The 26,525-nt window shown below is 46.7% G+C and overlaps 1 protein-coding gene across 1 annotated transcript; it reads right to left on the bottom strand.

Moving 5' to 3' along the window:
- Nucleotides 1–282: 282 nt before the first annotated feature.
- Nucleotides 283–20,348, bottom strand: Hmgcl (3-hydroxy-3-methylglutaryl-CoA lyase). The gene is made up of 9 exons (XM_020155485.2): nt 20,199–20,348; nt 16,538–16,621; nt 15,014–15,121; nt 14,273–14,368; nt 11,669–11,817; nt 8,904–8,967; nt 7,284–7,472; nt 1,942–2,067; nt 283–855 (listed from the first exon to the last, which is right to left on the bottom strand). The coding sequence occupies exons 1-9, from the start codon at nt 20,256–20,258 to the stop codon at nt 754–756; spliced, it is 978 nt and encodes a 325-aa protein (XP_020011074.2). The 5' UTR covers nt 20,259–20,348; the 3' UTR covers nt 283–753.
- Between the last annotated feature and the right edge of the window lie 6,177 nt (nt 20,349–26,525).

The following is a 26,525-nucleotide window of genomic DNA, read 5'->3' as shown; positions in this document are numbered from 1 at the left end:
GCGGCCCCCGCCCACCCGGAACGGAGGCTGCGCCCTGCCCGCCACGGAGCCCAGCAGCGACAAACCCACCCGGGAACGGCCTGGGGGCAGAGGTCAGCACTGCCACCACCCTGGGCAGAGTCGCGGCTCAGTAACAACCCCTTTGGCTGCCCGCGTAGTCTCCATAGTGACAGAAAAAAAAAAAAAAAACCCAAATATATGAGAAGTCTGCATTTTCCCCTCAGTGCAACACTGTAAGGAGACTTTATTCCTCCCCTCATAAATCCACATCTGCACCACGGATTAAAATTAAGGCTTTAATTACATGACTTGTTTTCAACAACCACAGATGCTGGAGTTGGCAGATGGCCATTACAGTTCAGCCCTGCCTTTTCAGCAAATGCCCTCTGCCAGCTTGGGGGAAATCTCCATGCCCTTTGCCTTCAGAATAGAGCAGTGACCATCGCCATGACAGGGTGGAGCTGTGTGGGTCTGCTTAGCTAGCTGGCGGATTCATGCACAATGAGACTCAAGGACCACCCCAAGCAGGTTCCTTACTGTCCTCAGGCACCAAACCCTGGGCCCATAATGAAGGGAGACTTCTATGGAGGCTGCTCACTGTTCCATGTCTGGCCTAGAGAGCCTCGTTCTGCAGAGCTGCCTGGGAGGTGTCCACTCCTTTTAATTACTTCTCATTTCTGTTTCCCCATCCAGGAATTATCCATGTGTGCCCTAATCCCACGCAGTACCCAGAGCTGCAGGTGGGCAAGGGGCTCAGAGTTTGCAGGTAGCCTGTGCCACTTTGGAGCTGGTCTTTCTGTTCAGGGCTTGACAGATGAAGTCCCCTGCTTCCAGGAGCTTCTGCAGGTTCACACCCTTGGAGAAACAAGTTAGAGGAAATAGTAAGTCATGATCTGCCCTCAACACTCGGCAAAGCATGAGACTGGAAAGACAACTGTGACACTGGAAAAGTAAAGGTGATGACAAACAGACTCTGGTTCCTGACAGTGGGATACCAGCTGCCTGTGAAGTGAATTCTGGCTGGCATTTGGTGCCACCAGAGGAAGGTGACCTCATGAGTCTTCAATTTACATTTTCAGGACCTAGCACAGGGCTTGGCCCACAGATAATCCGTTTATATTTCTCCCCTGTGCAGTAGATCAAACTCTTGGCCTTGCATATGCTAGGCAGCCACTCTACCATTAAGCTTTGTCCCGAGTCCCAGATAACTTGTTTGTAGCAGCTCCAGTTTGCTGGTGTGTACAGTGTGCTCTGCAGTGTGCTAAGCACCCTACATAAACTTTCTACGTGGTTTTCTTTTGGTGGAGATGGAACCCAGGGTCTCAAATGTACCAAGCATAACTCTACCACTGGGCTATACTCCCAGCCATACATTTTCTTACTTAATCCTCATGACAGCCTGATGAAATAGGTGCTAGTATTATTTCTATTTCTCGAGTTTAGAGAGATGAAATAATGTGAGGTCAACAGCTTGTAAAGGACAGGCCTGGGTTTTAAGTCCAGTTCACTGGATCTCACACAGATGCACACAGATAGCACAGATGCAGTCTGACTTCCCTGCTGTCGCTGGGGTCCAAACAGGCTCTGGCACAGCTCTGGGGGTGCTAACTCCACTGTCTGCACTTCACAGAGAACAAAACAAAGGCTCAGGAGGAAGTGATTAATTTCAGGCCTGCACTTGGCCCCTTTCAGGCTCCTTCCATATACCTGGGGCCTCCTAGGACTGAATCATGAACGTCATTCTGAGGCCCTGGCTTTCCTGGGCTCATGCTCATGGCCAGTTTCAAGCATATCGGCTGCCCCAGAATCATGAGATAAAACACCCATAATCCCCTCCCACCACCCAAGCAACTCCAAACTTGCTATTTGCTTCTGTTATCTGGCTCCAGGCAGAGCCCTGTCAATTCAGAACCGTCACCACCACGGGACAGGCAGGCTTACCGTGTGAATGCCCAAGCCGGATAGCATGTAGACTAGGTCCTCGGTAGCCAAGTTCCCTGATGCCCCCTGTGCATAGGGGCAGCCTCCAAGTCCCGCCACAGAAGCATCCACGACACTCACTCCCATCTGGAAGTATAAGAACGGTGAAATGTGGCTGCCACCGAGAACCAGAGCCTGTAGAGTTGGTACTTGCAATCTCCATCTGTCCTTTGGCTTATGAGTTATAAGTGAAAATCCCACTGCGACACAGCACTTCTCTCACAAGGTTCCTGACACAGCAAATCTCTTCTGCCAGAGTATCTTCCTGCCATTCCTCCCCAACTGACTCTACCTCCTCAGAGAGACCCCTCCAGATCACCAACATCTCCCACGGTTGAGATTTCTGACCCCCATTATTTTCTGATCCCTTTACATTTTTACACACACACACACACACACACACACAAAACCAGGTTGCTCTCAGTCAGGGCCTCTAACCCCACAAGAGCTCCCGTACTGTCCCAGGTCAGCTGCTTCCACTCTCCTGCACAGCTGTTTCACTCTCATCTCTCTCCATTCACCTCTACTCCTGCTCCCCATTCTCACTCAGCTGCTTCCTTAGTCAAAGGGAAACAGATACAATCAGAAGAGACGCCTCCACTAGCTCCCCACTGCCTGCATCTGGGCCACAGATGTTCTACTTCTCCTGCTTGCTGCCTAGGATAGCTCTGAGCAACTGCTCAAGGTCACTCCTACCTATTCAAGGCTGCAGTCCAGTAAGTCTCCCTCTGGTTCTTACAACCTGTTCCTCCTGCTGGACCATTCCAGCACCAGCAGGCTAGGATACCATCCTACTCATCCTTTCTGAACCCTTTTGGGAACCCTCCAGCCTCCCATTCTTTGGCCCCATTCAAAGCTTCAAAAGAGCAAAATCTACTTCTTATCTCAGCCACTCTCATTTGAACTCATTGTAAATGAGGTTTTGTCCCCATAGCTCTTCCACTGAAACAATTCTAGTCAAGGTCATGGTGACCTCCGAAGGTCAAGTCTTATCTTCTCTGTATTTGGTTATCAGCACCATCATTATGAACAGTTTCTTCACAAGGCTCCTAGGGCTCCATGTCCCCCTGATTTTCTTCCAAAGATTTTTGTCCACTCTTTCTGGCTCTTCCTCATCAGCCTGTTCCACTCATCAACTCCTCCTCCACTCTGAAGGGTGCAGCCCTCACTCCTTAGATGACTGGAGCTACACATACTCCCAGGAAGTTTCACAATCTTTAAATCCCACTTCTGGGCCGAAGACTTCAAACTGTTTACACCCAACCGAGATGCTCCCTGAACTGGGAGAGTCACAGGTCAGTGGCTTCCTCAACAGCTCCACTGAAAAGCCTGAGAATTGTTGCTGTGATCCACCCACACACTGCTCCTTTCTGGCTTCCCTGCCACCATCTTCCACCTGGATTATGGCAGGCCAGGTGGTCCTTCTGTCTCTACTACTGTCTCTCTAATCTATTCTACAAATTGAAGTCAAAGGGACTTTTAAAGGGACAATCTTGGATCATAATCTCCCCCTTTCTTTGCTCAATTCTGCTAGTTTTCTAGCTTCATTGGAAAGAGCCAAAGTTCTACAGGGTCATACTGGATCTCTTTCCTCCACCTCTGATGTCTACCACCCTCCTCTTGGTCACACTGCTGCAATATGTAGCTCCTCCATGTTCCCTGCACACAGCAAGCACACTCTCTAGGGCCTTGTACCTACTGTTGCTGAGCTGGACTTTTCCTTCCTCCTTCCTTCTGAGTCCCTGCCCAGCTCCTTCTCCTATAACCTGCTGAGGGAGGCCACTCTCTAGAAAGCCCCAGTACTCCTTTACCCTGCTTTATTTTTCCCCACAGCACTTACGGGCACTTGGCTCACTATGTGCTTACTTGTGTATTATCTGTCTCATCACTGAAGTGCTAGTGTCATGTGGTCATGGACTTTACAGCTGAATGCTCGATGCCAGGCACACAGGTGTTCAGTTTTAATGGCTGAATAAACTCCCTTACAATCTGCTTGCACGTTCTCACCTTTCACCTATCTTCCCCACTACAACATGGGCTCCAAGAGGACAGGAACTGGCCCTGTCTTATTCCTATTATCTCATCAGCACTTAGAGAGTACCCAGCACACAGAAGTCACATGTTAAATATTTCTGCAGTAACTGACCAAAGAGGCAGGCAGAGGAAACTACTGCCTGTCAGCACACAGGGACCCTGAGGACAGAAATAGAGAAGGGAAGAGAGAGGGAGTGCCCTGGCATGGTCAGGATGAAGTTTTGCCTCAGACCTACCATGCCTATGTGGTCTGGCGAGGCATGGAAAGGAAGGCATTCTCCTCAGCCTGCCTGACCAGGCAACTCACAGGCTGCAGGAGGGCCCAGGGCAGGGAGTCACAGCAAGCTGAAAAATGGAGGATCTAGCCTTAACCTTGACAACTACAACTCTGGAGAAAACAAACCTAGAAAGTAAGAGTCATCTGGCCTGGAGATTTGGACCTTTAGGAAACACGGGAGCAATGCCTAAATAAAATATAAGAGGCAATGAGAGGCTGGGGATAGTCTTCACTTTCTTAACCATGGCGGGCCAGACTAATGCTGCAGCAAAGCAGTCTGTGATCAGGAACCATGAATGTCCCTTCTGTTGGGGGGCTGCCCACCAACCAAACCCCTCGGCCAGCCCGTGAGAAACAAACCTCAAGGGAAACCAAACAGCACTGAAGGCCCCCTCCCTCTGAGCAGCATCTGCTGCTCCTCCCATTGTCCCCTGGCTTCCTCCCGGCCCCACACATGCATCCTCAGCCCACAGGGCTGAGCCTAGCTAAGTTTTACAGCCAGCTCTGCAGGCTGTTTAACTTCACATCCTTTGAGCCTCACTGGGGCATCTTTTGCCATATCATCCCTGACATGCTCTAGACTTCCACACTAGCACTTTGTCCCTTCCCGGCATATGTCATAATGCAATAGGATTGTCATGTACTCCCATCTATCCAACAGACAGATGGACACTTTTAGGGAGGGTCACCATGTCTTTGTCTGCCATTGGCAGCCCCGGCCTGGCATGCTGGCATCAGTGAATGTTTGCTGAAAGAATAAATGATGCCAGTAGGCACCATCCAAGGAGCCCTGGTCCTGGGAGGGCCAGTCTCCTGGGGTACCTTCAATTGCAGTGTGCCCTGAACCATGGAGGCTGGGTTTCCACCAGGAAATGCAATGCCTTGATAGCTTGTGGGAACTGAGGTAGATGGGTCTACTGGCAAGTAGACCCTCCTGGAGGTCAGCCTACTGGCAAGACCTAAGAGCAGTCAAGCTGTGGGGAATTTGGGACAGGTAGTGGGAGGGCAGGTTGAGAGTCAGACTATGAGCCAGTGTGCTGGTATGTGCCTAAATGCCCAGCTACTGGGTTAAGTGCTGAAATGGCAGGATCCCTTGAATGCAGGAGTTAGGCCATCATGGATAACATGGTGAGACCCTTTCTTGACAAACAGCTATAACCATGTGGTCACTTGCAGAAGATAAGCACTAACGATGATATATTTCTGGGCTCTTTACAGATTTAAACTGCTATATTAACTTACCCGTAACCCTTTATTAATGCATTATCACTTGGTATTTAGTATACGCTTGGACTATTACAGCCAGTCCACTTCAGGCACGTCGAAGCCCAGTGTCAAATAACATTGGCTAGGAACAGGTTTCTTGAGAGGCAACTGCTCAGATGGCGAACCTTAAAACAGAGGGACTTGCCCTGTCTGACTAGAGAGTGCTTCTACCCTCTGTGTCACTGCCTTGAGGAGGGTCTGGGAGCCTTTTGGCTTTGGCCTCTGCAACCTCATGGGCCCTAGACTCTGCTGCTCACCCCTAACCAGAATAGTTAAAATGTAGGGGCAGAAAGATAATCCAGTTTTCCTGAGAGTGTTACACTGGGAACCCTGCTGTGAGGACACCAGCATCCTATTCCTTGCCCCATTCACTACATATTCCTAACTACTGATGTCCATGTCCTGGGATGGCATGTGAGACCACTGCTTCGGACATCAATGTTCCACTTTGGGGAGTTATCAGCCCCAAGCCCCTCAGCTACAAAGGGAATTCCAGGTTCCTTAAAACCTTCAGATGTTCCCCAGGTTCACATAGGCATTTCATTGCTGGCCTGTCACTGGGCCCCAGAGGACTATGGAAATGTTGAGTCTGCTGGAAGCCCGGCTGTGCGGAGACTTACCTCTGAGAATGGGTCAGAGATTCTGGAGGGGGCGGATAGCTCTCAACCGGAGGAATCCACACTGCTGTTCTGTTCACCTGATGGCACAGCCTGAACTAGGGACTGAAACAGGAGAGCTGGCTGCCTGCCACTCTCCCAAGCTATAGGCAAACAGGAAGGTCAACTTCACTTCCCTGAGCAGCACCCTCTGGTTTAGTAATGTTGCTATAAAGGTTGTGCTAATACAGGAGTATTTTGTGACATCTTCTGTTCCACTCTGTTACCTATATTGTATATGTCATATATATATATCGTGATATCATATATATCATACATATATGATAAATAGAATTAGCCAGGTATGCCGGTGCCAGTGGCTCACACCTGTAATCCTAGCTACTCAGGAGGCAGAAATCAGGAGGATTGTGGTTTGAAGCCAGCCTGGGCAAACAGTTCTGCAACACCCTATCTCAAATAAAAACCCTTCACAAAAAAGGGCTGGTGGAGTGGCTCAAGGTGGAGGCCCTGAGTTCAAACTCCAGTACTGCAAAAAAAAAGAGTTAGCCAGGTGCAGTGGCTCACACTTATAATCCTAGTTACTTGGGAGACAGAGTTTGGGAGGATTGTGGTTCAAGGCCAGTCCAGGCAAAAAAGAGCAAGTCCCCATCTCAACCAATAAAGAGCTAGGTGCCATGGTGCATGCCTGTCATCCCAGCTAGGGTAAATACGAAGATTGAGGTCCAGGCAAGCCCAATCAGAAAAACGAGACCCTGATGAAAATGACTGCAGAAAAATGGGCTGATGGCATGGCCCAAGTGGTAGAGCACCTGTCAAGCAAGCTCAAGGCCCTCAGTTCAAATCCTAGTACCACCAAAATAAAAAATAAACAGAACTGTTTTAAAATTTTTTTTTGAAACACGTTCTCACTATATAGTCCAGGTTAAACTTACACTCAAGATCCTCCTGCCTCAGTCTCCCAAGTCCTGGAATTTAGGCGTGTGCTACCACCCCTGGCTTGATAAATTCTCTTAATAAATTATTAATAAACTTAAAAAAAAAAAAAAAAAGAATGAAGCCAAGTTGCTCTCCCCGTGCCCGCTGAGCAGTGAGAATGTGTCTCTGGTTACCTGCAGGGCCATCAGGGTATTGGCCAGGGCTTGGCCATAGGTGTCATGACAGTGGACAGCCAGGGCAGCTGTTGGGACCTCGCGCATGACAGCAGACAGCATGTCTTTCATGAGCCCTGGTGTGCCCACACCGATGGTGTCCCCCAGAGAGATCTCATAGCAACCCATGGAGTACAGCTTCTTGGTGACCTGGGAAAGTAAGCAGGCACTTAGAGGACAGGGTTCCAGATCCACCAGCCAGGATGGTCTGAGAGCTCAGAAGCAGGGATCCTTGGCCCAGGCAGATCCTCAGTGTCTGAGGGGTTAAATTCCTAGCAGGTCCTTGTCCTGAGTGGGATGATGAGCTTTGTCCACCTATCAGGAGACAGAGCCTTAGGGAACAGAGTTCGCCACTGGAGCAGCCCTGAGCTCCCCCACACCAGTGCTTCACTTACACCTCACATACTATCAGTGCCAGCTGCTGGAATCTGAAAACTGATTTCTTTCACATAGCTTTTTCCTCTGCAATAAGATCTGTGAAACTGTGTCTCTGAAATGTCAGTATGTAATTTTAGGGAAATGCTGGAGATAATGGGCTTTTTGAAGCCCGTTCACAAATCCCTAGAACACTGCAAAGCTGGAGCAGCAGATGCTTCCCCTAAGGAGAGGCTGCCCATACCAAGTTGCTGGACAGGTGAGGAAGGCCTTGGCAGGCAAGGGACAAGAGTGATGTTCACAAATGATTAGAATGCTCACTATGCTAGATAAATGACATGGTGACTTCCCTGTCCCCTGCCCATGTATGAAGAGTGAAAGGAACGGTGGCAGGAGGGGCAGGCTTCTGGAGTCATGTGGATGCTGATTGAAGTCCTTGTGCCACTGCTCATGAGCTGTGTGCCTTGGCAGGTAGCTTAACTTCTCTGAGCTTCAATTTCTGCTTCTTGAAGGGGCGATGGCTGCTTGCAGGATAGTGAGGTCTGGCAGCATCGGCAGATTAAGACTGGGGCCTGGCAGCAGCTCTCAATAAGCAGTCGCCACTGTAACTATTTTTTCTAGATGGATGTCCCATGGTATTTGGGAAGAATAAGTGGGCTCTGTAGGGAGACAAACTGGGTGAGATTGGATTTTGCCGTCTGCAACCCGGGCAGCAAGTTATTTGTTTCGTTGACTGTAAAATGGAAGAACAGCAAATTTGTAGAAGGTTTTGAGGATAAATGCTATAAGCTCGTGGGTTGCTAAAACTCAGTTCCCATCCTGGGTTAGCTGGTGTTGACTTGGCTCCTATTCAGAGGATGCCGAGGTTGTGGCCTCCTGCCTGCAAGGACCCCAGGACTCCTAGGCAAGGTCTGTCTGAGGCTACTGATTCAAGGATCACCTGCTGGCAGATGGGACTGGAAGCTGAACGAAGGCTTCCAGGTTGGGCAGAGGCCTGGCTAGAAGGGGAGCCTGCAGGGAGCAATGAGGCTGGGCTTGCAAGGGGCTTAAGGAAAGAATAGGTCCTATTGGCTGTGCTAAGGAGTTTGGGTGTTGGATAAAATCAGGGACCTGATGGGAAAGGGTGGCAAGGGGCACCTATGCAGGCAGGCATAGGCGAGGTGAGGTAGCAGACCCTCAAGAAATCCCGCCCCACCATACACACACCTCAGCTACTTTAGCTGGGGAGATCTTCCCTTCATAGGGGCATCCGAGGGCACAGGAGACATACCTGTGGGAAGACGGGAGGGACAACGTCAATGTCCCTAGAAGGCAGGGGGCTGCTTGACATACATCCCTGGTGAGACTAGTCAAAACCTGAAGCTGGGCAGGAGACCCACTGCCTGGGTGAAAGGCTGGCTTAGTGAGGTAGAGTGGGAAGGAAGGCAGTGCCGCCTACTGCCAGTAGGAGGCAGTAGAGCCATAGCAGGGAAGGTGAGGGTAAGAGGCCCACAGTTTGGGAGGCAGAGACTGCAGGAGTTGTGGGGCCTTTGGAGGCAGCCAAAGAGTTACAATGGGAAAAGGAGAACTAGAGAGGCATCTAAGATGTATGGAGGTGGAAACGCAGAACGTGTGCCAGGGAGCCGGGCTGGTACTCAGGAAACCAAGGACTGGATGAGACCAAAGGCCAGAAGAGGAAGTGGGGTATGGGTCAGTACCAGGCCGCGTTGGTGTGAGGACCAAGGGATCAGCTGCTCTGGTTAAGTATTCATTCGTCTATTCAACTGCTGCTTACTGAGATGACCACCATGTGCCAGACACTGAGCACAGAGCAGAGAGCAAGACCAATAAGGTCCCTGCCCTCTAGTTTTTTAAGTGAGGGAGATAGCTAATGAAAAGATAATCAAATAAGTAGCTGGGATAATCTCAGGAAGTGATGTGCCACAAAGGAACAAAGGGAAATGCCAAAAGATCAACTAGAGGAGACAAACTGTGGTCCAGGAGGCCTTCCCTGAGGCCATGCTGCTGGAGATATGAGAAGGGGAGGGTCTGCGGGAAGAGCATTCCAGGCAGAGACAAGAGTAGTGTGCTCAAGACAAAACAGCTGAGGCACATCCCAAAGAAGTTTGGGATGAGGTCGGAGAAAGGTGTAGGCCTGATCACAGGTCTTTTTTGTGCGGTACTGGCGTTTGAACTCAGGGCCTACACCTTCAGCCACTCCACCATCCCTTTTTTGTGATGGATCAAGATAGGGTCTTGTGAATTATTGGCCCGGGGCTGGCCTCAAACCGAGATCCACCTGATCTATGCCTCCTGAGTAGCTAGGATTATAGGCATGAGCCACTGGTGCCTGGCTCTGATCACAGTTCTTGCTGACTGTGCTAAGGAATGTGGGTGTTGGATGTAGATGTCTTCCATTCCCACCCACCCTGCTGGAGCCAGGGTACCTTTAAGACCTTGAAAGTCAAGCAAAATATTCTGTGTATTAAAAGGCACAATATGGACTGTGGACGTGGCACAAATGGTGAGGCCCTGAATTCAATCTCTGGTTTGGCAAAAAAAAAAGCTGAGTTGGTGGTACACACCTGTAATTCCAGCACTCCAAAGGCTGGGGCAGGATATTGAGTTTGAGGCCAGTCTGGGATATAGAGTGAGAACTGTATCTCAAAAAGCCAAAAAGAGGCATAATATACAATTGCTGATCAATTTCAGATTCAAAGATCTCCATTTAATTCTCCTACTTTTTCTCCAAACACTGCTGAGTAAGGAAAAGGTAAGAGTTACCAAGAGCATAGGCCTGGAAGTTGGGGGATGTGACTTGAGCCCCTGCTCCCCATTCATCCATCTGCCACATGGGTTACTGAGCGTCTTCAATGTGCTAGGCCCTGCGTCAGGGAAGCAGAGCACAGTGAGGACTGTAAGAGACCTGGGCTTGTCTTTGTGGAGAGCACAGTCCAGTGGTAGGAGAGGATTCAAGGAGCAGCTAGGTGCTTTGTTTGAGGACATCCAGGGGACTGACCTCAGGGGAGGGGCACTGACTCCAACTGAGGAATAGAAAAAGATTCTTAGAGGAACTGACATCCACAGAGGACCTGAACAGAAGTCAGCCCTGAGAAGCAGGAGGTAGGGAAGACTATTCTGGGTCTACAAGTGAATGCAAAGGCCCAGGGACAAGAGGTACGTGTGTGTGACTGGGCGTGGTTGCATGCATGCTGTGTGCATCTCTGTGATGAAAAGAAGTTCTAGTTGGGCCAGAAAGGAGCAGTGAACAGTAAGTCTGCAGAGTGGCTGCGCTGAACTGCAGAGGGTCCTGTACACCAAGTGAAAACCTCTCAAGTCAGCTGGGACGTAGCTCGGTGGAAGAGGCTCTGGGTTCCATCCCAAGCACCTCAAAAAAAAAAACAAACCAAAAAACCCAACCCCTCCCCACCAAAAAAAAAAAAACAAAGTCTGAACTTAGGCAGTCACTGCAAGGTTTTCAATTAGGAGCAAGCAGTCAGATATGCATTTCCGAAAGATCACTCTGGACTGGTGTGTACCTTACAGTACACTAGGAGGAAGCTCATACTTCTTGAACCTTGTTTTTGTCATGGTTGGGGACGATTTTGAGGTTTCATTTAGATGATACACATACAAGGCCAGAAACTCCTGCTATTAGAAATACTACTTGGAACTCAGAGGCCTTGGGGATTCTTCATGAATGTGTGAAGAGCTGGTGAGAAGCCAGGACTAACCTGACTCCACAGACCCCAATGAATGTCCCATCCTGCTAGATACCTTTGGTGAACTGACCCAAATTTAGGTTTCAGGGGAAAGCCTTGCTACACTGCTTCTGACCACACCTGGGAAAAGGTGTTGAGGAGTGTGGCTTGGGCTGTGCCACCTGGGAGTAGGAGTTTGAAGATGGGAGGAATGCTAGAGCCAGAGCTTGGCCCCACTCTACAGTGGTACTGAGAAGACACTGACTTCAGGTACTGAGTAGCCTGACTCACCCCCGCACAAGAATGCCGGCAGCCTGTGCTTTCTTCATGATTCCGTCAAAGCGCTGGAAGCTCTCATCTATGGAGCAGTTGATGTTCTTCCTGGTGAAGAGCTCTGAGGCAGCACCAAAGATGCTCACTTCCTTGGCTCCAGCAGCCACCTGCCAATATTCAGAGTTCCTTCAGCACTTTTCAGGAAATTTGGAGAATGGCAAAATCTTGTTTACTGCAAATTTTATGATATGTGAATGTTATGGGTTGAATTGAGTCCCTGAAAAAAATATGATGTTGCCCTAACTCCCAGTCCTTCAGAAATGTGATCTTATTTGGAAATGGGGTCATTGAAGATGTAATTAGATGAGGCTGTATTGGAGCAGGGTGGGTCCCTAGTCCAATACGACTGCTGTCCTTACAAGAAGATGGCTGCGTGAAAAAAGGAGACCCAGAAGAGAAGGCCATGTGAAGGTGGAGACAGACACTGGAGTGATGCAGCTACAAGCCATGCAGTGCCAAGGATAGCCATTATTCCCAGAGACAGAGACTAGGAGAGGGGCATGGAGCAGACTCTCTGAGGCCTCAGAAGGAACCAGTCCTGCTGATATGTTGATTTTGGACTTTTAGCCTCTAGAATGTGAGAGAATAAATCAAGTTTGGTTGTTTTAAGTCATTCATTTTGTACCACTTTTTCGAAGCAGCCCTAGGACACATATACAGTGAATTATATCTCAATTTAAAAAAAAAAAAAAAGCCAGGTGCCTGTGGCTCACACCTGTAATCCTAGTTACTCAGGAGGCAGAGATTGGGAGGATCAAGGTTTGAAGTCAGCCTAAGCAGATAGTTCGTGAGACCCTATCTCAAAAAAACCCATCATGAAAAAGGGCTGGTGGAGTGGTTCAAGGTGTAGGCCCTGAGTTCAAACCCCAGTACTGAAAAAGAAAGAAAGAAACAACAAAAATCCTAAGAATGCTGATGGTACAGCTCAGTGGTAGGGCAGTTCCCTAGGTTCCATCCCTAGCACAAAAGTAGGGAAAACACCAAAACCCTAAAAAACCCCTGACATCCATTCCCCAAGGAAATCATCACTGCCATAGTCATCTCAACCCCCCAAGAACCTGTTTTGGTTTTTTCAATTTTTACATTAAAAGTTTATTAACTAGGGAGGGGGTGGGAGCAGGGGGGAGAAATGACCCAAGCCTTGTATGCACATATAAATAATAATAATAATAAAAAAAAGAACTACTTACATAATGTAAAAAAAAAAAAAAAAAAAAGAAAAAAAAGTTTATTAACTAAACACTCCAATTAAAAGGCAGAGGTCATCAAAATGATTTAAAAGAAAAAATGCAAACATTTACAGGCTGTTTAGAGATACAGATGGCCTAGGAACAGATGAATGAAATGAGACAGCATGCAAATATTGAGCACAGGAGGTGAGAATGGCTGTATAATTATCAGAGAAAGAAGATACTAAAACAAAAAGAGGAGTACTTCATTATTAACCAGTGTCAATTCATCAGGAAGTATTAAAAATCATAAATATACCAGCACCTAATTTCAGTAGTTTAAAATACATGAAACAAAATTAACAGAATCAAGAGAAAATTACATAACTCTATAACATTATGTAATGATTTTTATTTATCATTTTTCATTTTTGATGGATCATAGGTCACTATTTTTGTTTTTTCTGAGGAAGGGTCTCACTATGTACTGCAGGCTGGCCTCAAATTCTTGATCCTCTTGCCTCAGTCTGCCAAGTGATGGGATTACAAGCATAAGTCACCACACATTGCTGGAAGTCACTCTTTTTTTGGGGGCAGTACTGGGGTTTAAATTCAGGGCCTTATATTTGGTAGGCAGGTTCTCTATCACTTGAGCCACATCCCCCTAGAAGTCACTTTTTTTTTTTTTTGTGATATCTGGGCTTGAACTCAGGGCCTACACCTTGAGCCAGTCCACAAGCCCTTTTTGTGTTAAGTATTTTGGAGACAGGGTCTCAAGAACTATTTGCCCAGGCTGGCTTTGAACCACGATCCTCCTGAGTAACAAGGATTACAGACGTGAGCCACTGGTACCTGGCTAGAAGTCACTCTTGAAAGAAGCTTTTTTTTTTTTTGGCAGCACAGAGGTTTGAACTCAGGGCCTCACACTTGCAAGGCAGGTGCTCTTACTGCTTGAGCCACTCTGCCAGCCCTGAAAGAAGCTTTTTGCCAAAGTGCAGAAACAACATCTCCACCTTAAAATTTTAAGAGTTGTCAAATGTTAGCCAATTGTTTTTGACTCTTGTGAGGGCTTGGTTAGTTTTCCCTAAGGAAGTGGGTAATAACAGGAGCCACTGGCGAGCCATCTGTATGCATTCCAGGATATGAAATACTCTCTACAGCAGGTACTACTGTGACTAGTTCTACTTTATAGGCAGAACCTCAGAGAGGTTAGGCAACTAGACAAGATCACAGAGCAGTAAGTGACAGGGCCAGGCCTGTCCCAGGGTCTGATATTGATTATTACCACTGGAGAGGGATACCTCAGGATACAGGACTGAGACCTGTACAAAAGACATGGACTGATGCCATCAATCTCATTCCAGGAGCCCCCACCAACAAGCTATCCTCTTACCGCTGCGTCAAAACCTTTCACATTTGGGGTCAGGACTGGGTAGTTGATGCCAGGAAACTTCTGAATGCCCTTCAAGACTTCGGTGTGGTCAGCCATCTAGGAGCCAAGGGTGACATTGCCAAATCATCCCCAAAACAGGTAGAGAGTTCAATGGTGACAGAAAACTTTCCACCACTAAGGCCCTGTTCTGCAGATCTTGGGGAGAAAGTCTTCGGCAGGCCTGAGTTTCCTAGCATTTTTCACTATCTGCTTGACTGATGAGGGGCTGGGAGGCCTCTGGGTTTGGGTGACACCCCCATTTCTCCACATGACCAACAAGGCCAGCTTTATGTTAAGTGCTACCTGTCTCTGGGCCAGGCCCTGGCTCCACTCTCTCTGACTACCTAGCATTCACTTTGTAACAGTCTTTCTTCCCCATCTGCCTGTCTCTGTGACATAGGAGTCATGGGTTACTCCCTTCTACAAATGCAGAAACTGTAGACAGGCATGGAGATTCTAGACATTTAGGGCCAGAGGAAACCTGAGAGGCTATTTCTAGGCCTTAGCAAGGCCACGGGCAGGTCAGGGCAAAGCCAAGACTGAATCGCAGCCCCTGGTTACCAAGTCATGCCCTTTGGAGCACCACAGTGCAGGGGATGGCCTGAGACCTCTCAAAGCCAGGGACCTGGAAACCAGAGCTTCAGAATTCTAGCTTTAAGAGCAAATGCAAAACTCCCATCCTCTCCTGAGGCTGCAGCTTACCTGTGGAACCCATTTGGGAGACACAAAGCTGGTGGCTTCTATAACGGGGAGTCCTGCTTCAGAAAGCATGTCTATCAACCTGATTTTCACTGGAGTAGGTACAACACTCTACAGAGGAGAGAAAAACACCAGAAGACAGGTCAGCAATGCTGGTACTGAAAACAGCCCCAGCCGACACTGCCTGTTAGTTCAAAGCTTTTGCTACAGCCAGCACTTCACTGTCTCAACTCCAAAACACAAGCAGGAATTTACATGCAATCCCTGCTTGTCTTCAAGATCTACAGAGAGGGTCTTGTGGTAGAGATAGCTTCTTACCTGAGAAGTTCACATCTACATGGAAACAGTATTTTCCTGCCATGTAGACTCTTCCTTAACTGAATGTGTGTTAATTTATGACACTATCATAAACAAATTGAGAGCAACATGCAGCGGTCTAAATGAGCAGAGGTTACACTTATTCAGGATGGGGTCCCCAAAGTTGCACATCCTCCTATTCAGTCACATGTTCTGCCTAAAGCTTCTTTCTTTTTTTCCCCCATATCTAGTCACTCATCAGATTCTATGGATTCTAGATTCCAAATCTACCATCACTATCCCATGTATATATGGCATGGTCTTGCTCCAATTCATCCTACACATGAGGTCCTCTTAAATTGCAGCCTCTAATGTTTCAATCTCCTGCTCAAAAGCCTCCCATGGCACTTTAGTACCTGTGGGATTACATTAAAAAATCCTAAGAATTCCAGGTCCTTCCCCTCAGGCCCTCCCATCCACCCTTCCTACTGCTTTAACTCAATTCACCTTGCCAATAACTTTTAAAGTCCTCCATGTCCCAGGCATTAAACTAGGTGCTAGCATACAGCAGAATCAAAACTGACAGGATTCTGCCTTGTGGGACTTCCAGACTATTGTTTCCAACCCAGGCTAGGTTGGCTATGCTTGAAAAAAAAAAAAAAGCTTTTCCTATTGAAAAAATAATAAGCATGTGATTATTTTAGAAAAACATGCCAAAATGCAAGAAAACTACCACTGCAGCCTCTCAGACATAATACAATTAACACTCAGTAACTTTCTACATCTGGGCAGTCCAATGTTAGCCCCTAGCCATGTGTGGTATTTAAATTTAAATTGACTAAAATTATAGACAAATAAAAATTCAGTTTCTCTGCCTCATTAACTGCATTCCAAGTGCTCAAAAGTTACATGTGTCACTATCGTACTGATGGGCTAGAGTATTTAGGTTCAGACACAGGAAGCTCTATGGGATAGCACTGGTTTCCATTCTTTTCTAGGTAAATGCTCCCACACATGTAAAACCTTTTTTGTTGCTTATACAAAAGTGTAAAATTGAATGTATGTACTATTTTACTACCTTGAGTCACTTGCCATACTCTTATATTAACAGCTTCATAATATTCCATTTTATCAAAAGCCCTTAAAGTATCTGACCCAATTTTCCTACCACATGGAATACTCAAAGCAGATGCTTAAAACATCTTTTTTCTGGTTGGTTTCCATCTTTACCTTCTCATTTTGTAGACCATCTCGGGGACCAACTTCCACAATCTTCACCCGCTTTGGGAAGGTGCCCATAGATGAGGTGCTGACCTGTGATTTAAAAGGGAGGATTTGAACAAAAGTGAAAGGAGACTGTCATGACTGACCACTGGCACTGCTCTGAAACAACTGGTCCTTCTTCACTAATACTGAGACAAGAAGCAGTGTTTTTCACTCTTTGATTCACATGTGCTCTCTTTTAGCATTAAGATCAAAGAACATATTGACTTTGGGACACGAACGTCCAGGATGGGCCTCTCCTGAAGTCCAGACCCATCTCCAACTGCCCAGCCAATGGTTCTCTCCAAGTCCACAGTACCCAGACTCTGTAATTCCTTCTAAAGCCTGTCTGATTCTGATTGCATCCTTTCTATCTCGTGAAAGAGGCCTTGGCAGGAGGTTCATGAGTTTTATGCCAGCAAAGTTAGTGCTAAAAACCCAGGCATCCATGGCTCATGCCTGTAAACCTAGCTACTCAGGAGACGGAGATCAGGAGGATTGCAGTTTGAAGCCAGCCGGGCAAATAGTATGCAAGATCCTATCTTGAAAAAAACCCATCACAAAAAGGGGGGCTGGTGGAGTGGCTCAAGGTGCAGACCCTGAGAAAAAATCCCAGTACCAAAAATTAAAAAAAAAAATTAAAAAAGAACTGGGAGTGTGGCTTAAGTAGACCCCCAAATTCAATCCCTAGTGCTACCAAAAAAAAAAACAAAAAACAAAAAAACAAAAAAACAAACCAAACAAACAAAAAACATACTCTGTTTTTTCTTCGGATTGCATAAATATTTTACGTTTTACTCATTCTGTAAGAGGCACTGCATGCACCCTGTTTCTTAAGTCAACATCCCCTTCCCCTATTCTCCATAGCCTATAGGCTCTGTATGATTTGGACCTGTGACATGGCAGAACTCATCACTCAGTCCTACTGCCCTACTCTCCCCACCCTCTGCCCAACAGTACACTAAGCTCCAGTCCCACCGGCCTTCTTTCCCCAGATGGGCTGCCCTTTGCCAGGAAGGTTCTTCTCACATTTCCCTCTCATACTTTAGTCACAGACTCTGACCAGTCTCTACAAATCAGCCAATTCCCTCACCTCCAATATTTCCTATTTCATGACTATAATTATTCCTTTCAGAGCACTACAAATATGCCTACTTGGTTTTCCTCCAGTAAAGCTCCATGGGGGAGCTGTTTCCACACCCACTTCATCCCAACTGTTTGGCACTGTGCCTGGTACAGAGTAGGCACTCATTAAAGTTAGCAGAACAACAAATGCATGAAGGGCATAGCCTTCCCAGGGAAAGGCAATTACTGAGTGTGGGGAGCAGTTACCCCTAGACTTCGCAGCAGTGGTAGAGGATATGGAGGAAGGCTTTCTTCTGTTACACTCCTAAACTGGTAACAGAGGAGAGTGGGTCTGAGATGATATCCCAAGCAGCATTAACGCTGAGGTATTTGGCTCAAGTGGTAGAGCACCTGCTTACCAAGCAGCATTAAATCTTTAAAACCTGATTCTCCTCTACATAAAGTCTGCCCTAAATCTGCCCCTCCTCCACACCAAGTAACATGGGCTTCTTTTCCTCTTTCCTCTATCCTTCTTAATACAACTCTTCAGATTACTTCATTTCACCAGATTGAATCTACATAAACATCCTGCAGTGGGGCAAGGGAAGAGACACACCGTATAATCTGCCTAGGATCCCAAACCCCTGACACCCATACAGAAGGAAACAGTCACTGCTATGAAGCGTTTGGGACTTGACCATTCACCTGCTGTGGCCTTGGTTTTAGCCACCTCACAGACTGAGGTGCCAAGGCACTGGATTGCATGAAGTCAACAGCTAAGCTGAAAGGTCCCTGAAACTTGAAGCTTCCTCCAACAGAGATGTTCCCATTCTGCCTGTGTATTATCCTAACGTTATTCCAGTGGCCGAGAGACAATAAATAACTTCAACGTTATTTAAAGGATGTAAAACCTGCTTCCAAGTTTCTTTTAGAGCACAGGTTTAACGCAAGTCTGCTTCCTTCCCCATGGCAGCTCTTTAGGTAACAAGTCACATTTTTTAAAGTTAAACATTTGCCACTACTAACCACCGTCATCCTCTGTAGTCACGTCATTAGGTAAGGGCTAGCATAATCTCCACTATGCCAGGGGAAGTCTGAGGCCTAAAAGAAACTAAATAATTTTCCAAAGGTCCTACAGCTCACTAGTCACGGAGCAACATCAGAAGCTAAGAGTGTGGCTCTAGAGCACATTCCCTAACCCCAAGGCCATGGCTACCTCTCTACCACCCTTGGCCCACAGTCTTCTCTTCTGGTTAAACACCAAGTTCCTTCCCTTTGTAAAGTCTGTGCGCAGGTGGTCCCTTAACCATACAAGCTCCATGCCGTAGCATTCTGACTTACGGCCTATCTGCATGAGCATCAAGAGCTAACCCTCACGCCCAGTTCAAACTACAGCCACCAGCATCTCATGGCAGGCATAATTCCAACTCCAGCAGGAAAACCTGGGCTCAGAAAGATTACCCCAAATCACACAGCTAGAGAGCGGCGGAGCTTGGACTTGAACCTAGGTCAGGTTCTAACAGGAAACCTATGCTAGTCACTCCAGGGAGGATCATTTCATTACACCAGCATTTTGGAGTTTTTTTTGCCCTCAAAGCCCACCATCTCATGTAATTTCCTTAACTTCCCAAGCTGAAGTTACCATCTTCATTTTACACATGAACAACTGGTGGAGGTGGATGACCTAAACATATTGACTTGGTTTTCTGAAAGGGACCTACTGCCAGGGGAGTATAATTTTTCCAACTCCTAAGGCAAAAATACCACCTCTGGGTGGGTGGTAGAGAGCCTTGAGGCCCTGGTTGATCCCTTGCACCGCCAGAAAAAAAAAACAAAACCCAAACCCCAAAAACCTCACCACTTATTCATCATGTACTAAGAGCCTGGAGAATTCCAAATGCTACCACGTTTTCCCAATCTCCAAAACCACCCTGAGTAATGTGGTCCATTTGACAGATGAGAGTAACCGTGTCCTTCAGCCTGGAAAGCGGCAGAGCCAATGGGAAACCATAGTTTTAAGCTTTAACCAAACACAAGGGCCTCCACCCTCTCTGCCGTGACCTCTCCCTCACTTTTCTCCACTCACTGAGCCCGGAGAGAGGGCCAAGGACCAGGACGGAACAGACCCAAAGTAAATGCGAGCTCTCCCTAACGTCCCCAGAAGCCACAAGGGCTGGAAGGCGAGGCGAGGCGAGGCAGGGCGTGACCTTCCCCTCCCTCGCGGGACTGGAGGGGTCCGTGCCGTTCACGGGCCAACACTCCTGAAGCTGTTAGGGGAAGGAAGGCGCCAGGGCCAGCGGGAAGGGCCTTGGAACACAGGACAGCAGGACGCCCAACGTGGCGTCCCAGGTTTCCATTACGACAACGGGTCGCTTCACCGCTCCCAGCCTCAGTTTCCCCACAGCCCTCAAGGGATTTGAGTGAGACGGAGACCGAGACTGCGGAACCCCCAGAAGAACTGTCCGGCTTGGCCTGTCAGGCAGCAACCTCCACGGGGCAAGACCCCGACCCCGACCCCGACCGTCACGGGGCCTGTAGGGCGGCCGCGCCCCGCGGCACTTACAGCCCGGAGGGACGCCAAGCCCACCAGTCGCCGCGGCAGCGCTCTCCTCGCAGCCGCCATCTTGGCCCAGTATTCTCCGCGGCCGCCCAGCTGGGCCCCGCCGGCGGCTGTCAGGTGGGCGTGGCTATCCCAGGCCGGAGAATGACGTCATCACGTCCTGAGCGGGCTCCTTTCTCAGTCTCTGATGGTTTTTATTCCTTCCCTTTTTTTTTCTTTTCTTTTTTTTTTTTTTTTTTTTTTTTTTTTTTGCCGTACTGGGGCTGAACTCAGGGCCTACACCTTGAGCCACTCCACCAGCCCTTTTTTTTTGTGAAGGGTTTTTTCGAGATAGGGGCTCGCGAACCATTTGCCTGGGCTGACTTCGAACCGCGATCGTCCTGATATCTGCCTCCTGAGTCGCTAGGATTACACCCGTGAGCCACCGGCTTCCTTCCAATTTTTACCCATTCGGTAGTTTTCTGAACGCCTGTTACATGCCGGACAAAGTGAGACGCAAAGAACATAAAGATGGACAAAAATCAAAGTCTCACAAATAGTTGTATGATTTCTAACTTCGAGATAAGAAGCAGTAGTGATCCTATTTGCCACTCACTGTTTTGAGATCTTTGCATACTTTACGTGGTTTGACATGCCCTTCACGCAGTCAGCTCCAGGGAGAGAAGCGTCCCTTGACGCACGCTTGCAGAATGAGTCATCAAGCTGCCGTGCTGCACGCTTGTAATCCTAGCTACTGGGGAGGATCGCGGCTGGAGGTGTGTGTGCGGAGTTCCTGAGACCCCATCTCCAAAATAACCACACAAAATGGGCTGGAGATGTGGCTCGAGTGGTCGAGTGCCTGCTTTGTAAGCGAGAAGCCCTGAGTTCAAAACCCAGTCCCACAAAAAAAAAAGAAAAAGAAAGAAAAGAAAAATCCATCCAGATGAAGAGGAAAAAGAACAACAACAACAACAAAAACCCAAAAAATGTCCTTCCATACAGAGGGAACAGGATGTGCAATGGCCCTGAGGCAAAGAAATTCAATGATTAGAGCAGCGTTTTCCAATCTGCATGTGTGTCCCAGTAATAGTTCATAATATCAGTTTAGTGGGTACCAATGTTTCTTTTCTTTTTTCTTTTCTGTTCTTTCTTTCTTATCTCTTTCCTCCCTCCCTCCCTCCTTCACTCCTTCCCTCCTTTCTCCTCCTCCTCCTTCTTCTTTTTTTAAATTAAAGGCAATCTTCTTGCCTCAGCCTCCCAAGAGCTAGAATCACAGGCACTCACCACCATGCCCAATTGGATACCAACTTCTTAAAATGAAGAATTAGAAAAGATCAGAAAACATGGTATAAAGCAGCAGAGCTAAGTACTAAACTTTTTGCAAGACTTTTGTTTATTATATATGTCAACCAGATTGCAATGTAAAATAAATTTTCTGGGTGTGGTGGTGCTCATAGTTACAGCTACTTAGAAGGTAGGAGGATGACTTGGGTCCACCAGTTCCAGACCAGCCCGGGCAACGTGACAAGACCCCATCACTGTGGGTTGCAAATAGAAAAGCTTGAAAAACGCTGTATTAGAAAGATGAAAAGTCTGGGCATGCCTGTAATTTCAGCACTTGAGAGGCTGAGGTAGGAGAAGAATATGGAGTTGAGAGAGAGAGAGACAGATGAGTGGAGAACTGGAGAGAGAATAGGAAGGCTTGTCTACTAAGGTTAGAAAGGCTGGAGGAGGAGTCATATCGCAGTTTAGTTACAGCTTCCCTACTAGGAGTGCTCTTGGTGCTCTTGAAGGGGAATCTAAGACTGTGTATCTGTGAATAATCTCAGTGGCGTTGGGCGGGTGGCACAGTTGTAACTGACATGCCCGCTGTTATTATGCCTTTTTTTTTTTTTTTTTTGCAGTGCTGGGGTTTGAACTCAAGAGCCTTCACCTTGAGCCACTATACCAGCCCTGTTTTTGTGAAGGGTTTTTTTTGACATAGGGTCTTGTGAACTATTTGCCTGGGCTGGCCTCCAACTGTAATCCTCCTGATCTCTGCCTCCTGAGTAGCTAGGATTACAGGCATGAGCCACTGGTGCCAGGTCAAAATTAAAACTTTTGTGCATCAAATGGCACTATCAACTGAGTGACAAGGCAGCCCATAATGGGAGAAAACTTTTGCAAATCATATAGTTGATAAGGGATTCACACCCAAAATTTATAAAGCACTTTTAAAACTCAACAGCCAAAACCCAAACAATCCCAAAGGCTTGAATAGACATTTTTCCAAAGAAGATATTAAAATGACTAATAAACACAGAAAAAGATATCCAATATCATAATCATTACGGAAATACAAGTCAAAGTCAATTAGATAAGTGCCAACCCAGAATGGCTCTGCATCTGTCTATACAAGTAAACAACTACCATCTGCCAGCATGCCATGAGGCATGAGCTGGTAATCTACTCATGCCAATAAGCAATTACACCTGCAAACATATCAGACCATATTAGAAACGCCAGACACATAAACGTATCAATCACACCACAATATAACCCTTTCACCTGAGAGTATAAAAGAAAGAATACCCCAAGACAGACATGGCAGGCACACTGACCTACCACCCAGACACTCATGATGACCCTTGTCCAGGAAAATTGCCAAAGCAAAGGACCTCAGCCTCTGTCCTTGGCCTCCAGCTTTAGCCAGTTTCTTCTGCCCATGACATATTTCTCACATCAAACTGACACTGAAAATGGCCGATCACCCAGCTCTACATTTGGCAACTCTGCCTTGACAGCTTTGTGCTTGCATTTGGTTAATCTTATCTGGTCCCCTACAGACACTTTCCCTTGCATCTATATCAGCTGTCTGCCTGGGCCTTCAGTACAGCCCCCTGAACCCTGCAGCCTCTTTATTGCTTTCTTAGTCATTCTATAACCTATATATTGTTATTGTGTGAAGTATAATGTGTAATCTGATTTAAAATTAGTAATTTAAGATTGGCTCATGCCTGTAATCCTAACTATTAGGGAGGCAGAGATCAGAAGGATCACAGAACGAAGCAAGCCTGAGCAAATAGTTCAAGAGACCCAATCTCAAAAAGTACCCAACACAAAAACATGCCAGAGGAGTGGAGCAAGCTGTAGAGTGCCTGTCTAGAAAGCATGAGGCCCTGAGTTCAAATCCCAGTACCACCAAAAAAAAAAGAAAGAAATTGGAATAAAAGAACCTGTGTTGCTAATGGCTCATAGCTACCGAGTGAACTCAGTTGTACTTGGCAAATTAAAGCCAGTGAAATTGATGTAGCTTGCGGATTTATTGTTATTCAAAAAAGTCTGACTTTGTGGAAAAACACAGTGTGTCTGTCTGTGTTTCTAACATAGCTCACTCATGACATGGACCCAGAGAAATACAGGCAATCAAGCAAAATTTTCTTCCTTCCTTCCTTTTTCTTTTTGTGGCACTCAAGGCTTCACACTTGCTATCCAGGTGCTCTCTACCATTTGAGCCACCCCAAGCCTTCTTTATTAGGACATCTGTTTAAGCTAGATGGGAGTCACAGCTCTGACCAAGAGCAAATTAGGTAGTGGCTCCCCAAGCAAAGGAGAGGGGTACTTTATGTAGGAAAAATTCCTTGCCAGCAGTTCCCAACTAGGTTATCTCATGTAAATAAGGGAGTAGGGAGTGCCCAGCCCTCACTGGTCAGTGTCTGTGCTCACTTGTAGGTAGCTCATTGGTTAGCTTTGACCATCAGGGTAAGGCAGCTAGGTTCTCAGGAGGCTGAGGATGGCCTGCATCTGTGCAGTAGTATGAACTGTAGCTGCCCTGCTTTAACTCTGGGCTGTGTGTAAGCCCTGGGTCTCTAAATCTGCTGCAAACATGTAGAACAGACCTGATTCTAGTGGTGCTTTTCTTTCAGTTTCTGATCATTTTAACCTCCTCTTGGTTGGTTCCCAGCTGAGTCATGATGATTAATGTTATGTGTCAACTTGACCATGCCACAGGATGCCCAAACATTTGGTTAAAAAATATTTCTGGGTGTCTGTGAGATTGTTTCTGGATGAGATTAGTATTTGAGCCAGTGGACTGAGTAAAGCAGATACCCTCCCCAGTGTGAGTTGGCATCATGGAATCCAGTGAGTGCGTGAATAAAAGAACAAAAAGGTGGAAGAAGGAAGAATTCTGTCAGTTTGTCTCAATTTCCAGGTCTTTCAGCTTGGACTGGAAAATGCCACTGGCCTTCATAGGCCTCCAGCTTGCTGATGGCAGGTCATGCAACTTCTCAGCTTTCATTATTGGTGGGCCAGTTCTACCTATTAGTGGATCTTCTATTGGTTCTGATTCTCTGGAAAATTCTAACCAATACAATTAGGTACCTAGGACAATCAAATCATAGAGGAAAAAAAGGAGAATAGTGGTTACCAAGGGCTAGGGGAGGAAACACGGGGAGTTATTTTTTAATTGGTACAGTGCTTTAGTTTGGGATGATGAAAATGTTCCAGAGACAGAGTGGTGATGGTTACGCAACAGTGTGAATGAACACAGTGTTACTGAATTTTATACTCAAAGAGGTTCAAATGGTGAATTTTATGTTATGTTTATTTTAGTTCAATAAAAAAAACAACAAATGAGTATACCAATGCCAAAAAATAATTGACTTCGGCAACATATATCTGTGCTAGTTTCTCAGTACTTCCCACTCCGTCCCGTCTGCCCCCTAAAATTTACTTCTTGCTCAGTTCTACACAAGGTAATAACTTACACACCCAGCTCTGAGGTGAATGTCTCATGTGAAGGGCAGAGACTTTATCTGGTTGTTCATTGTAGTGTCCCCAATACTGAAACTGAGGGAAAACCTAAATAAACCTAGCTTCACTTGCCTTTAGTTACTTGCTTTTGGTTGACTTTCAAAATCACTAATTTTGGAGGTCCTGCAGCTGAGCAATCGATTATTAGTGTATTATTAGTCTCCTGGTAGCTCTTACATGGAAAACACTTCTGCAGAGTGGGTCATGAGGAGAACAGTTGCTTAGGTTACTTTTGAAGGGAGAGGAGAAAAATTGGGTTAGTTTAGGGCAAAGCAATCTTGTACTCCCAGTCCTCGAAAAAACATTCCTTAAAAGAATGGCTAACATGTCTGTGCAGAATTGAGCAGCAATCTGCCCAAATGTTAAAGCAGCAAAGGATATCAGCATAATATGGCCAGCTTTGTCACTCTGTTTTAGTCATCCACTGGACACTTTCTCAGGCTCCAGTGAAAAGTAAGTGTTTTCAGCAGAAGTGGCCTTCAAGTCTCATAAAGTAACCTAGGCAACCGTTACCATTTTGACCCATATGCCAAAGACGTCATTTTCAACATTAGAGGGAGACTAATAACATATTGCTCAGCTGACTACCTACAAAATTACTCATTTAAATGTCAACCTAGAGCAAGGGGATCTAAAGGTTTTATTCAGATTTTCCTTTAGTTACAGCCTTACTTCTTGGTACTGGGGTTTGAACAAAGGTCTTGCGCTTAATGAGGCAGGTGCTCTACTACTTAGGCCACACCTCCAGACCTGACAGCCCTGCTTCTTCATCCCATAAATGTCTCCAAGCCCTATCCCTGGGGAGGTGGATTTGGGAGTTGGGCCTGTCCCCTACATGGGGCTGCCTTGTGAATGATCTGCTTTTCTTTTGGATACTCGCTGGCTCTGTGATCAGCATACCATACAGTGGGCGAAATGGGCCTGGGGAGTAATGATACCAAACACATGCTCGCACTAAGTGAATAGTTTCTGAAAGGGGAACACTAGCAGCTGTTTGAGATTCTGCTCACCATGACCCTAAGCTGGAATCTTACCTTAGCCGAGATGCTTTCTTTTTTGAACTGTGACCTGCCCTCAGTTCAAAGTTTACAATAATAATATTATTAATAGTAAATACCATTTTTTTTTGTCTTTTCTTTTTTGGTGCTGGGATCGAACCCAGGGCCTCACGCATGCTAGGCAAGCGCCATACCACCGAGCTACATCCCAGCCCCAGTAAATACCATTTATGAAGCACATTTTGCATGTCAGTTGTGATAGATAGTAGCTTAAACAAGCTATTTATCACAAACTCTGCAAGATGGATACTATGCTTTCCATTTTAGAAATGAGGAAGCCAGCTGGGAGCCGGTGGCTTACTTCTGTAATCCTAACTACTCAGGAGGCAGCGATCAGGAGGATCGTGGTTCAAAGCCAGCCTGGGCAAATAGTTCAAGAGACCTTATCTCAAAAAACCCATCACAAAAATAAGGCTGGTGGAGTGGTCAAGGTGAAGACCCTGAGTTCAAGCCTCAGTACTGCAAAAAGAAAGAACGAAAGAAACCAGGAAGGCAAAAT

This window comes from Castor canadensis, chromosome 7 (assembly GCF_047511655.1).
Source record: "Castor canadensis chromosome 7, mCasCan1.hap1v2, whole genome shotgun sequence".
NCBI lineage: Eukaryota > Metazoa > Chordata > Mammalia > Rodentia > Castoridae > Castor > Castor canadensis.
This window is presented reverse-complemented; position numbering and strand designations above follow the sequence as displayed.

What these genes read in the sequence shown, in the direction of transcription:
- Hmgcl (XM_020155485.2), bottom strand. Translation starts at nt 20,258, where the DNA reads ATGGCGGCTGCGAGGAGAGCGCTGCCGCGGCGACTGGTGGGCTTGGCG. An exon ending in CTCCCAAATGGGTTCCACAG is followed by an intron (nt 14,369 to 15,013) that starts GTAAGCTGCAGC and finishes CTTGGCTCCTAG; the next exon opens with ATGGCTGACCACACCGAAGT. An exon ending in TGAAAGGTTTTGACGCAGCG is followed by an intron (nt 11,818 to 14,272) that starts GTAAGAGGATAG and finishes GAATATTGGCAG; the next exon opens with GTGGCTGCTGGAGCCAAGGA.